Raw genomic sequence first — 12,782 nt, forward strand, 5'->3', positions numbered from 1 at the left:
GTTCCCAAATAATGGTGCATGGTACAGAGCACTGAGGCAGATCTGCTGCTTGTCAACTCCTAATGACTGGTGATTTTATGGTTTTCTTATTCATTTCTGGAGTCCTTCTTCATTCCTCCAGCTATCAGTGTGAATGTATTGCACAGCACTGAGACAACTGCAATTGCAATCCCATTTCTAAGGCAGTCTGCTCCTGTTGTCAAATGTAAAAAGGGGGCAAGGAGAATGGAGAGTTTTTCTCCGCTTAAGCTGGTCTTCACTCACCTTCTGCCTGAGGAAACGGAAACCCATTTCTTTCACTCTCAGCCTGCCTATACTTTTCCCAAGAGAAATGGATTGCCTGTATTTGGGATGATCTTAAAGGTCTTTTCCAACTAAAATGATTCTATACAAACCTTGCAGGAGAACTTCTTGGCTCAAAAGAAAGTACAAGCCATACTGTATTGCAGAGGTGATCTCTATACTTTGCAGCTAATGTAATGTTGGTTGCTCTGGAGTTTTATTGCATTGGCAACTACTAATATTCCACACATGCTTTAAGACAGGTTTCATTATTTCACAAATGGAAAAAGTATAAACACTTGAGTGGTATGTGCCAGTATTTGAAAACATTGGTGTCTAAGAGTAAAGACACAGTGATTTGAGTTCAGAGACCCGTATCATTTGTTTACCTTATCTTGTTGGTCTCCCATCTCAGACCATCTTCTATTGGCAAATGTGACATTTTGGCGATAGCTTATCAGCCAATACAACTACAAGATGGCTAAAGCAGTAGTTTTGCCCATGCTTCTGAAGTCCCATAGGCAATGGGATGGGGGAAAATGTGGAAGGGGGAGGCTGATTTTCTGTAGCTAAAACCTTCAGGAAAATCAGTGGAAACTAATTTAGTACATTTGACTCACAGAAGTGTAATCCTAGAGCTTAGGGCACTGCAATCTGGGAAAGATCACTGCAAAGGACCACCAACTAAAGTGGTTTCAGACACGAAAATGTGCCAAGGATTAAAAATTCAACTCATGGATATTCAACACTGGGAACAGAAGGAAAGAAACAGCCAAAGATATTTTTTTTAATCATTTCTTTTAGGAAATATACAGGAACTGATAAATCAACACTCATGCCAATCTGGTACTCTCCCCCACACCCACAACACCACATCCTTCTTCACCTTATACATTTACAGGTTTTTGCCTTCACATCAGTATCATCACATGAAGAAGTCTCTGAAGGAAAACTAGACCTCACCTGAGCTAGAGAACAGCACATCCTGCTGAGGATAGAGCAGGCGGAGTCCACAGATATCCAGACCAGAACCAAGTACCAGCTGCAACATATGATGGGTAGCTAGGGGACTTTGGAAGAGAGTTTCGAACAGCAGTACCATGGCAACCTGAACAGCAAGAGCACATTGGAGAAATGAGTCAAATGTTTCCAAGCCCTCAATGACCACACAGCTGTATCTCTTCAACTTTAGTTCCCATGCCTTATCTACATTGTAAGAACTACAAAAAGGCTTCATTTTATTTTATGTTTATATGCAGTTTAGCACAGTAGGCTCTTGGCTTCAGGTTGAATCATAACTATCCACGATAATTGTGATCAAATCTATTTCTGCTGATACAGTCGTGTCTTTTGTCAAATAAACCTACTAGTAAAAAAAATGCAAATTCTCTGGGGCAGAGACTGAAGTGTATCACTCCTGCTGTTTAACTTCATGAACTACAGAAAGATGGTTAAATAATAATAGACCAACTGGTTGTTTCTTTATACCTACCAAAAGTGCCAAAATCAACATAAAAAAAAAATGCCAAAAGGCAGGCATCACTGGTACTGTCCCAGATTTACATTTTGAAATCATCTTTACCAGGCTAATCCAAATAGCATGTCCTGGTATGTAGGAAGACATACACCAACACACACTGAATTTCTATACCCAAAAAGGGAAGCAAATTATTGTAACTTTCCTATCAGAAGAAACATATTGTTCCAAAAACCAAGTGCTTTATGACAGGAAGTTGTGTGGTGCTGTGGGTAATAAATTGTCTAGCTGTAGATTAGAAAAGCATGATTGTACTGTCCTCAAATTTGTGCATGGTTCACCTGGGTATAAAGCAACAAAACACTATTCCCAGCAGCAAGCTTTATGGCTGCAGTGAACAGCAAAAGAATTCATCACTATTGGACACTTTAAATGAAATGCTACTCCACCATAAACACATTATGAGGCTTATACCATCACGATAAATGAAGATATAAATTTACTCGAATCATAAGAAAGTGGTCTAATTAGGAATAAAAGCTCTATTTCTTTCTATTTGTCTAGCTCAGGCTCTCCTGATATTAACCCAATATTCACAGCAACCGGTAAGGAAGTGTTTTTCTGTAGCTGCTATGAGAGTCCCTGGGGCTTGGCTGTTGGGCTCAGGGCCAACTTTGATAATACAGCTGTCCAGCATCGAGAAACCTCAGTAACTGCTTATCTCCCCTTTGCTTAGGAGCCAGGCACTTGGCTTTGGTCTCCGCCTGAGCTTTGAGGAAGGTATGCCCAGTCTCACACGTCACCAATCCTGGCCATTATTCTAACCCATTGACTTTCTGGCTTGGCCTTGTCACTGACCTGCTCTGCTCTTCCTGCTTGGGAATTGTGGGGCTGAACCCTGCCCGTGAGGTCACTGGCCCTGCCTGCCTCGCTGTTAGTCTCAGCTCCCAGCTTGCCTTCCCTTACAGAGCATCCTGCCCATGTTGTCAGAGGTCTGTATGGAGCTGCCGACAGTGTTCCTGAGGCGAGGAGCTACAATGAAGACATGAGGCATTTTCCAACTCCGTCAAGTGCCAGGTGTCTTCAGCTCCTAATTGTGGACTTCAAGCAACTTCCAGGCGCAAGCCTGATACACTCACAGCAACTGGTCAGCCTTGCTGCGTGTTCAGGAAGAACTTTGCATACCTGCATCGCCCTGAATCAATGCTAATGGGAAAGTGAACTCTGTCAGATCAAACATGCCATGCTTTGTGTTGCACAAGAGCTAAGAAAAGTGTTACCATAGTCAACAAGTTATCATAAATGGATGGAGGTCCAGTACCTTTTGGTGTGCACTCCTAAACAGAGGTAAATATGAGCTATTTTATGTTACCTTAACCTCTTCTTAAGGTAAACTAAGCAGAATTACTTCCTACTGTTGTTCACACAACACATACACAGTTACTGTAGGTCAGGGAGATAGTACCAGAAGCTTCGGAAAATTTTTAATGTTTCTGAGCACAAGTTTTAAAAAAAGTTGTGTTGTATATTGGCTTGCAGTCAAGTGGTTTTAGGTTCTCAAAATTTTGTCTACTGTTACTGATTTGCACCTGGTTAGTAGCAATTTCTTCAACCTGCACATTTCATAGTTTAATCTTCTGTGGCTCAGAGCAATCAGCACATCAATACTGATGACACAAAATACTCAGCTGATATATTTAGGTCTGAGTGAGAAATACCTCAAGAGGTATTTGTACCAAACCTTGAGATTGAAATATTCCAGGTCACTTATCGTCTCTCAACTTCCCACATGATTCCACAAGTCAGAAAGCAGTGGTTTGGGTGTTTGGTTGTTTGTTTTTTTCTTTTTACCTCAGTGTCTGTATCTCTGCAAGCCTCAACGTCATTGCTGTTAGGGAAATATTTTTCATCGGTTTCAACCGTCTGCCAGTAAAATCCATTTGGCACCGCAAACACCTTCTTCACTGCCTGAAATGCACAAAGGACATCTCTCACCTGTGTGTTATCTTGATCCCTCAAAATAAAGGGCTAGGAAAAAAAATGTACTTTATGGCTAGAGCAAACATAAGGATGCACATTAATGGATTAAACTCATTAGTCCAATGTTCTCAGTCTATCATTTGCTTTCTTACAACCACACCACTAGCTCCAATTAAGTGATACCCCAAGATATCTGCAACTGCTTCCTGAGAGACTGAACATTCCCAGGGTCCAACCCAGTGACCCTCCAACATGCAGAATACCCACTGACATGAACAGGAGTTGCATGCAAAAGGCACCACAGGATCAGGCTGAGCAGCTCGAGACCTTGATTCTCCACGATGTGCTGAGCATCCAGCAGAAAAGTGCTTTGTTAAAGGAATGTTCTAATTAACTAATCAAATGGAAGGGGAGGGAAGGAACTGCATGAACTTCCACATGCCTGTAACCAAAACAGGACATTTCTCCTGTGCTCATGTCACCACAAGTGACGCATATCTGTAAGTCTTATTGTTCCACATACTCACAGACAGGCAAAGACTCTGGCATCTAGGTCACAGCTTTACAGAAGTGTAGTGTTTCCCAGTCTCAGCACCTTATTTTGTTTCTCATACATTTTCTGGGCAGCCAAGCAAGCAACTTGTACAAGTGCAAGTTTAAGAATGTGTCACTCATGAGAATTTTCTGTGACTGCATGCTCAGTAAGCAAGACCATAGCCGGGGAACAAATGCAGCTTTTGAAAGTCACGTTTGTCAAGTTCAAGTTTGGGAAGAAGTGATGTTCATAGCTATGCCAATATTGAACATTCCAGAAATATGGATATATTTAGGCAGAGTTCAGAGGGCAGGATTCATTCCAAGATTGAGAAAAAAAAAAAACCCTGTCACTTTTAAGACATAGGTTCACATGGTGTATCTCAGAGTAGCTTCACTATTTTTAAAGACTACTTTGATTTACAGCAGTTGTTAATCTGTCCTCATCTCATGCGGACACCCTTTTCAAAAACGAAAAAAATGAATTAAATTTCATCAGGGGTTTTATTATGGATAAAAAATGGACTAACACTGCATGAAGAAGCATCAATTCTGGATTACGAGGTACATATAATGCTGTTTAATCATGTAATCACCTATGAGATTTTTTTTTTTGCACTGCTTGGCAAATGACAGGCACTTCATATCATTCTACAAACACTGAAAAACAAAACTAGAAAATGAAATTAATTTGAATAATATTAAAACCCCTTTGACATCTGCCTTTCTGCTTCAGTAACCTTGTGTGTTTTCTCCTTCCTCTACTTCCTGTGCTTCATGAGATACTTGCCTAAAACCAGAACTGGAGATTTCGCTTTTCAACTGGTTTCAGTCAACACAACTACTCAAAACTGAAACCTTTGACATATCTCAATGGATTTGTCCATTTTGCCCTGAAGTTCATAAATCACCAGCCTCCACTTGTAATATTACACTTGGTTGTTGTGAAAAGCAGCAAAGGAAAAGCAAGAAATCATTGATTTAAGGAAACAGAAGATAATCTCTGTTTCCAATATTTGATGCCAGCTCCTGCATGCAACACAGGCACAATGCAGTGAGCAAAGCCAAGCCCAATAAAATGTGAATGCAGCAAGACCTCAGTCTTCTCTTTATTCCAGTTCTTCCTTGAACAAACCTCAGGGTCTATGAACTTTCAAGAAGAAGGAAAAGAGACAGGACAAATGTGGTCAAACCAACTCCAGCCTACATTTCCGTAGAAACCTTCATTATAATCATCCAGCCTCAGTTCGGACACAGGGGCTGTGCGCTGGGAAATCCAGGGTAAAAAGCTGACCTTTAGGAAGTATCATAGTGTAAATTGTGGACCAGCTGTGATCCCAGGCACACTGCCTGCCAGAGCAGGGATCTGTCCACACCTGGGAATCAAGGCCTGTGGAAAATAGTTACTGTGATCTGTCAGAATCTGTTTTCTAGCAGCCAATCTGAATGTGATTTCACAAAGCAAGAGAAAATGAAGCTTGAGAAGTCTCAGTTCTCCTAGAAAATCCTTTTCCTCATGAGTAAGAAAATAGACATCAATGGTTGCAATACAACACACCCTGCTTTGTTCAGTCTAGCTAAAGTGTGCCAGTGGAGAACTGCAATGCACAGGGAAAATAGGAAGAAAGCAACCCTCTCCATGGATGTAGAAGAGAACTGAATAGTCAGTTGTTACAATACTGAGATGACTCCTATCTGACATATAATGCGGAGTGACCCTCCTCAGGCAGTTGCAGAACCCCACTCTTACTGACATAATTTTGGTGATTTTGACACTATGTATCTTTATGATACCTTAGTGCTACTTTTAATGTCCCACAATGAGAGAGAGGGTAGGTGTGAGAACTGTGCTGGCTTCACTTCAGGGCTGGTTCCTCTCCTACGCCTCCAACATTACAGTAGCCGTAAAGCTTCTGTGCAAACACAGCAGTTCACAAAGCCTCTCCCAGGCTAGCTGATACATCATCTCTGGATGCTGACCCATCTCTTGGCAGAGAGGAGACTCCCTCCCCATGCACTGTGCAGAATGGTGAAGAGGCAGTAAAGCCTTTGATACTTACCTGAAAACACCTCTTCCGCAAGCTCTGCGGACTCAGAGCACTGTAATAATCGCACGTCTCATGGTAAAGGCATTATACCAGGGAGGAAAGGTACCCTACAGTCAGCCAACGGCAGCTACAGCAGCCCCAGCGACACTGTGAGAGGCTTCAAAACCCAGAATTGTTTAACCATAACCATTTCCACGACTGTCTCCCCCACACCCTGCTGTAAGCAGGGTTTCTTACAGCACTGATAGCCTCTCTATCCATATTGCCATGACCAGAAAGAGCAGGAAAGGAGGGCAGGTCCATAACCTCCCATTTATAGTTATTCTTTTTTTTGTCAGTTATCCTTTTTCTTACTTGTTTTAGCAGACAAATTCTGATTTCTGCTACCTTAAAACACTGGAAAGACCAATTTGTACCATAGCTAGGATTGAACATGCACCATTTTTTCAAAAAGTGTGAAAAAACCCCAGAGCTACTGCTTTGCTTCAGACAATATTACCAAGATGACGCCAGACAATTATGGGAAGGAAATACACAGCAGAACAAAAATGTGTTGTAAAATACCGAGCAGAAACAAGAATAAGCACATTTTAGAGAAGACTGGAGCTGCGTGCAGCAAAATCATGAATATTTAACTGTCATACAAAAATATGACCAAATCCAGTATCTCTTATTCTTGCTTACAGTGTATTCTCTTCTCATTTCCAACAACAAAGAAATAGCTTTTGCTGTCAGATGATCTAAGAGAGTCTTTTAAGTTGCAACGAGTCTTCTAAGACTGCTTCCCAGGCACAGCAGGAAAACAGAAACTACAGGAAGAATTTCTATGTACTCCACAATCTCATCTCCTCACATGTGAGGCACTTTCCAATCTAAAGATCTGCTCAGTCATTATCACTATGAGACAACACCCAAATCCCTTAAAGATGCTGCACCCTCCACTACCTCCAGAGACAGATTATAAATTCTGTATCTGTATAACCTCTCCCTTTCAACTCTGTTGACCACAGCAGCAGCAGCAGAGGAAGCATTATTCTCACTCCAGCAAAGGCCTCAACCCTAACACACAGGCAGGGGCCACGTCTGACATGATTCACTGAGAGCCATGCCCCTGCACCGGCAGCATTATTCTCAAACTCTCCCTGCTGTCATGACTCTCGATGCATTAGCGTAGTTTTCCTTGCAGAATCCAGATTAACACAAATTTGAACTTCCTGCACATCTTCCCTTCCCATTGTGCATGCTCACTTCAGATGGCTACAGAATTTAGTATAGGAAATATGGAAGCACAGTAGGAAGATCCCAGGCAGCAAGAAGGCTGGGGATAGAGAGGGCTCATTAAGAGCTTTCCCACTGAAGATGTGCAATTCTGGTGACTGTATTTCAGACAGTTTGAAGATGCATCTCACTTTCCCTTTCCCCTCTTCTGGACAGGGAAAGGGTTATTTTAAAACACAGAAAAGAAAGGATAAGACAGTGACTTCCACCCTTTCTGCCCATCATGCACAATAATAATGTCTACACACATTTGCTTGATAGTTCTTCTAAGGTGCTCTTTTCTGGAATGGTCACAATTTAAATGCGACCTATCAAATTTTAGGAAGAATGAAAAACTATAATAGTTTATTCCTCCCCAAACTATGCCTTCATCTTTGCACCAACTCTGGTAGACATCATTGTAGTCCTTTCTCCTTTTAAAGGTCAGTATTTTTTAGTTACAAATACCACTGACAGCCTGGCCTCACCAAGATCAATGACAAACTCCAGTGGGACTCAGCTAGGGCCAGGATGTCACCTTATCCCTTCTGACTCATGAAGATAGAGCCATGCAGCTATCCTGTGCTTGCAGCTATGGATTAATTTCTATAAATACATATAGATGAGGCCCCAGGACAAATCTCAACCACAGGTAAGTCACATCCATGTGGAATCATCAGTCAGATGACACGCTCTTGCCAAACTGCTGATACAACTTATCGGGCTGCACGCAAACTCAAGGTGCCAGACACGTGAGACCTGTCTTTTAGCCCCAACTCAGAGAAATACAAGCCACGAGCAAGATTTGGAAAGCAAAGGACTGGATGAATCTGTCCTTTTGAACCTCCTGTTTTACAGCTTTAGCCTGGATTTCAAACCATCAAGCTGCTGGACGTAGAGGCTGGCACCTGCCATGCTGCAAGTCTCATCCTGCTGGGTCTGGTTTGGGAAAGCAGATGTGGAGGTGCTGTTCTGGGTGTTTTATCCCTCCCTAATGCCCATTTCAGCCACACAACAATGAAGTCTTTCAAGCTTTGGCATCAGGCTCTGCAAAAAGCTTTGGAGGAGGAAAGCACAGCCCTAAGCCATACACTCAATCTGAGAGCTTACAGCAACATGTGGAGCAGGTCTAACAGCTGGCCAAATTGTGTTGCACTCCAGGTAGCTCAGCACTCTCCACCCACAAAACATTACATGGGCTAGCTAGGTACAGCTTAAAGTGCTAGTTTGCTTCTTCTCATGCAGCACGAAAGGAGAAAGAAAGAATACATGGGGCAATAACCCAAAATCAAACCAGCATAATTGCCAACACCATGAGGCACTGAACTGCCAGTTGCTACAGTCTGAGATATGTGAAAAGCAATGCCCACACAGCCAAGGGCCTGAAAAGACCTTGGGTGAAAAGCTCATGTGGTAGTAACCAGCAGTTCTCTAAGTAAGCCTCTCATCAGCATTGAAGTTAAAAGAAGTTACAGTAAAAGACAGTGGAAGATGCTGAAGCCACTCAGCAGGGCTAAGGCCATGATGCTTGCCAATGAAATGACATCACTGCATGTCAAAACTCTAAAGCTCAAAGTCTTCTTGTTGAGCCCATACTAAAACACAGATTCATAGATCTGAAAGATTCTCTGGAAATGCCTCTTGCTCCCTCTTCAGAGACTACACAGAGTTAGGGGAATCACAGATCTAAATTAGGTGCCTTAAGTGTACAAAGCAACAAGTGATGCATCTGGGTCTGCTTTTCCACAGCACGAAACAGTGATTTCTAATTTCATCAGCAATGCATAGCTCTTCTGCTATAGGATTATTTCAGCCTTTGAAAAAAGGTTAGCAACTTCCAAAAGTTGTGTGTATGTGTGTACACGTAAAGAGCTCCTCTAGTAGCACAGCCGCCGTCAACTCTCTAGCAGGGAAATCCCAAAAGTCTGAAACACCACATGAAAGAACTGCTGTACTTTCTGCGAGTCCACTCCCATACCTCAAACTTCCTGTTAGTTCAGTCTGTGCTGTTTGAAGTTTTTGGCAGCATTGAGTTACGACATTGTGACAAATATAGCTCCCTGGACCCAGTTCTACAATTCTTATCTATGCTTAGCCAAAACTGTGTTAAAAAAAAAAATTAAAATGCAGCTTTGCTTAAGTGAAAAGTGAGGAGGGAACTTTGCAGACTTGCCCTTAATGAGTACTATCATGTCAAAAAAGAAAATACAATCCTTGTGCTGGAAGTTAGCAGGGAAACTACCTAAAAAAGCAGCAAGTAGTGAACTGATAACCAAGAGGTGCAACAAAATAAATTTTCTGGAACTAAAAGAAAAAAATAATCTCATTTGCCTTGACTTAGAAGTGGAGGTTCCTCTTCTTCCTTGAAACCTCACTGCCACAACCGCCCATCCAATACTACTATGCCCTGACACCTCTGTCACGGCAGGCACCTGTATAAGTTGGAGTTCAAGGAGATGCTCTGAAGGTGACCAGAAAGATGGTGCGTGTTAGGGGCTGCACCCTTTGGGCAGATGGCCCAGTGCCTGAGAGAGCCAGCAAAATCCAGTCTGCCTTACTGAAGCAAACAGGCAGAGGAAAAGCACCACCAGCACTGGCTACATGAACTGCCTGCATCCCTAAGATTAATGTTTGCATCTCAAGGCTTAACAGGACAAAGTACTTTTATTTTATGCTAAAATGAAGAAATCTTTTTGCTGACAAGGGACATTGCAGTTAATAACTTCCATGGGGATTATGTCACTCCTAACATAACCTGGGGTTTTAATGACTACATTGTGAGTTTACTCTTTGTATCAGAAACGAATTACTGCAAGTTAATAGACTGTATGCATAGCATTAATAAGAAAGCCTCAAAGAAAAATAGCAAGAGAAAAACAATCTGTTTGGGGTCTGGGACAGACTGAACAAACGCTAGACCGATAGACTGAAAACAAGACATTGGCTCGTGCACTAACAATGTGCTTAGAGGTTATTACAATTATGGCTAACAATTGCTTGTAAAACCATACACAGAGCTAGTCAGTACACAAGCAGGCAGCAATTTTACCTGATGTGTTCTCTCTCTCCACTCCTACCCATTTGTTTCATCAACCTGACATGATTTTTGTCTCAGACTGTAAGCTACCTGGAGCAAAAAAAAGTATCAGTATTCACCGCATGCTGTTCCAACATGTAGCAGCAGGCTCTTTGGTCTACTTAGTTTTGTATACACCATCTCAAAATAAACATAAATATATGAAAAGCAAGCATGGATCACTGGCCTTGTACAAAATTTTCAAGCCAACAAAGTTAAAAGAATATGATATTGAATTTTCTATGCAGCATTTCTTCATCGTATTTTAATGACACTGGGAACATTCTCAGTTGGTACCACTTTGTAAAGCTCCAGGGCACACAACAGGGTTAGCTGCTGCCCGCTGAGAGTCTGGCTCATTGAGCCCTGCTTTGAGAAATCAGCCTTTCTGTTTAACCACAAGATACATCTATCAAAAAAGCCATGATGCATAGTGGTCTCGGTGTAATTCAGTCCTGGGAACCTGGGTGGCACAGAGCATTTGAATTTAGGAAGAGCTTGTGGCCTTTAAATCGACTTCAGTTTTTTTCTACGGCATCAAGGCAAAGATCCACGCCTAGAAAATGCCTGCTGTCTTGCTGTTCAATTTCTAATGATTTATAATTCCTCTAATAAGAGATTTGCATAAAAGCCCTGATTGTTTTAAATGATGTCTTATTTTATGCCTTAAAAGCATACAGCAGATTTATCTTCTACAAGTGCGTCAGACTGCTTTATAGCACTTGCTTCTACTTGAAAGCTACAGTGACTGCAAATCAACAACATTAAGGCTCCTTTTCCTCCACAGAAGTTGGATAAACCTTTAGGCAAATTGCTAAGCGCACTGCTAAGCCCTTCAGCTTTCATGGCACTGATTCTCACAGAGTAATAGTAATCCTCAAATCTGGTTGAAATTGCAGAAAATTCTCATGCTACATTATTTTCAGAACTAAACTTCATTGTCAAGCAGAATTGCAGTCTTTACCATTCCCTGGAATTCTGTCTCCAAGGTTTTTGTTGATTTACAAATATTGGGAAAAGACCATGACTGTCCAAAGGCTGGTGATGTCATTGGAAAGAAGTAGAATGTTCCCTCAAAAGGTATGTAGATCAGGTCATATTATGGGCTTCTTTGAAAACCTGGTCTAAATATTTACACTAAGGTAGGATAGGCTGTTCAAGGCCTAAAAACAATGCTGGATGCCCTCAAGGAATAAACTCCCCCAATAAGTATAATGAATTCTTGCAACATTGAATGTGTGTTATGGAGCACTTGCCAATCTGACAGAAGTGAAAAAGTTAATTATCATTCTACTTATAGACAGTACGAGGTGAATCTTCTTGCAGACATCTCTAGGTAGGCAAATGATTTTAAGCACTTGATTTTAAGAGATGCTATGTTCTTGCAATCTCACACATTTCAGTGGAAATTTATTCATGGCTTAGAAGCATTTGTTTTCCAACTCTGTTTAAACCTTGAGCTAAAGCAAATGAGAACACCTGTTAACATTGGAAGAACAACAACTTTTACTAGATCTGAGAAAAAAAATACCAGAAGTCCAAGTACTTCTGTACAGTACCTGAGGATCAGGATTAACAGCAGTGATGTAACTGAGCAGGACAGAGGGAATTTCAGGAAGAAGTGGATACAGCTGGTTTTGGAAATGATTGGCCAGTTCTGCCCTCCACCAGGTAACATCTGTAAGCCACGTACAGGCTAGAAATGCAGAAACCTTCTGGTAGAAAATGGATGTTCCTTGTAGATCTTCTTTAGCCTGCAAAGAGTCAATGGTTAAAAAGCACTGATGATGGCCTCAGGAACTTTTTTGTTCTGTACCACACACCTTTAGCAGCTTTTTCTCTGTCTGCAACCATCCCAGCCTCATGCTTTGTGCATCTGCCATACAGATGCACTTCAGGTTCTCCAAACCAAATCCCTAATGTAACACAGTCAGCCTCCCAAACCATCACACCCTGCACCCCCACAACCTTCCCTCACCCACAGAAACCACAGTCCTCCCACCATCCCAGTATGATCCCACAAATTTCCTATTCCCATGCCCAAAGACAGAACTGAAGGTCCTAACACCACTGGGGGTCCTGACCCAGCAGATGGAACTCAAGAGCAGACACTGTCTGCAACAGTCAG

At 41.8% G+C, this 12,782-nt stretch overlaps 1 protein-coding gene across 6 annotated transcripts in view; it reads right to left on the reverse strand.

The window, feature by feature from the left end:
- The window catches only part of C4H16orf71 (chromosome 4 C16orf71 homolog), a 95,740-nt gene that overhangs the window by 44,379 nt on the left and 38,579 nt on the right, over positions 1–12,782 (reverse strand). For all 6 annotated transcript variants that reach the window (XR_005104053.1, XR_005104054.1, XM_037386622.1 and 3 more), the window contains 3 exons: positions 12,214–12,408; positions 3,611–3,727; positions 1,246–1,390 (listed from right to left, as the gene is read on the reverse strand). Coding sequence is in view for 4 of the 6 variants with exons in the window: in XM_037386622.1 (XP_037242519.1) it covers positions 1,246–1,390; positions 3,611–3,727; positions 12,214–12,408 (457 nt within the window). In the remaining 2 variants the exon portion in view is untranslated. The remainder of the gene's footprint in view (positions 1–1,245; positions 1,391–3,610; positions 3,728–12,213; positions 12,409–12,782) is intronic.

This window comes from Falco rusticolus, chromosome 4 (genome assembly GCF_015220075.1).
Source record: "Falco rusticolus isolate bFalRus1 chromosome 4, bFalRus1.pri, whole genome shotgun sequence".
Classification (NCBI taxonomy): Eukaryota; Metazoa; Chordata; class Aves; order Falconiformes; family Falconidae; genus Falco; species Falco rusticolus.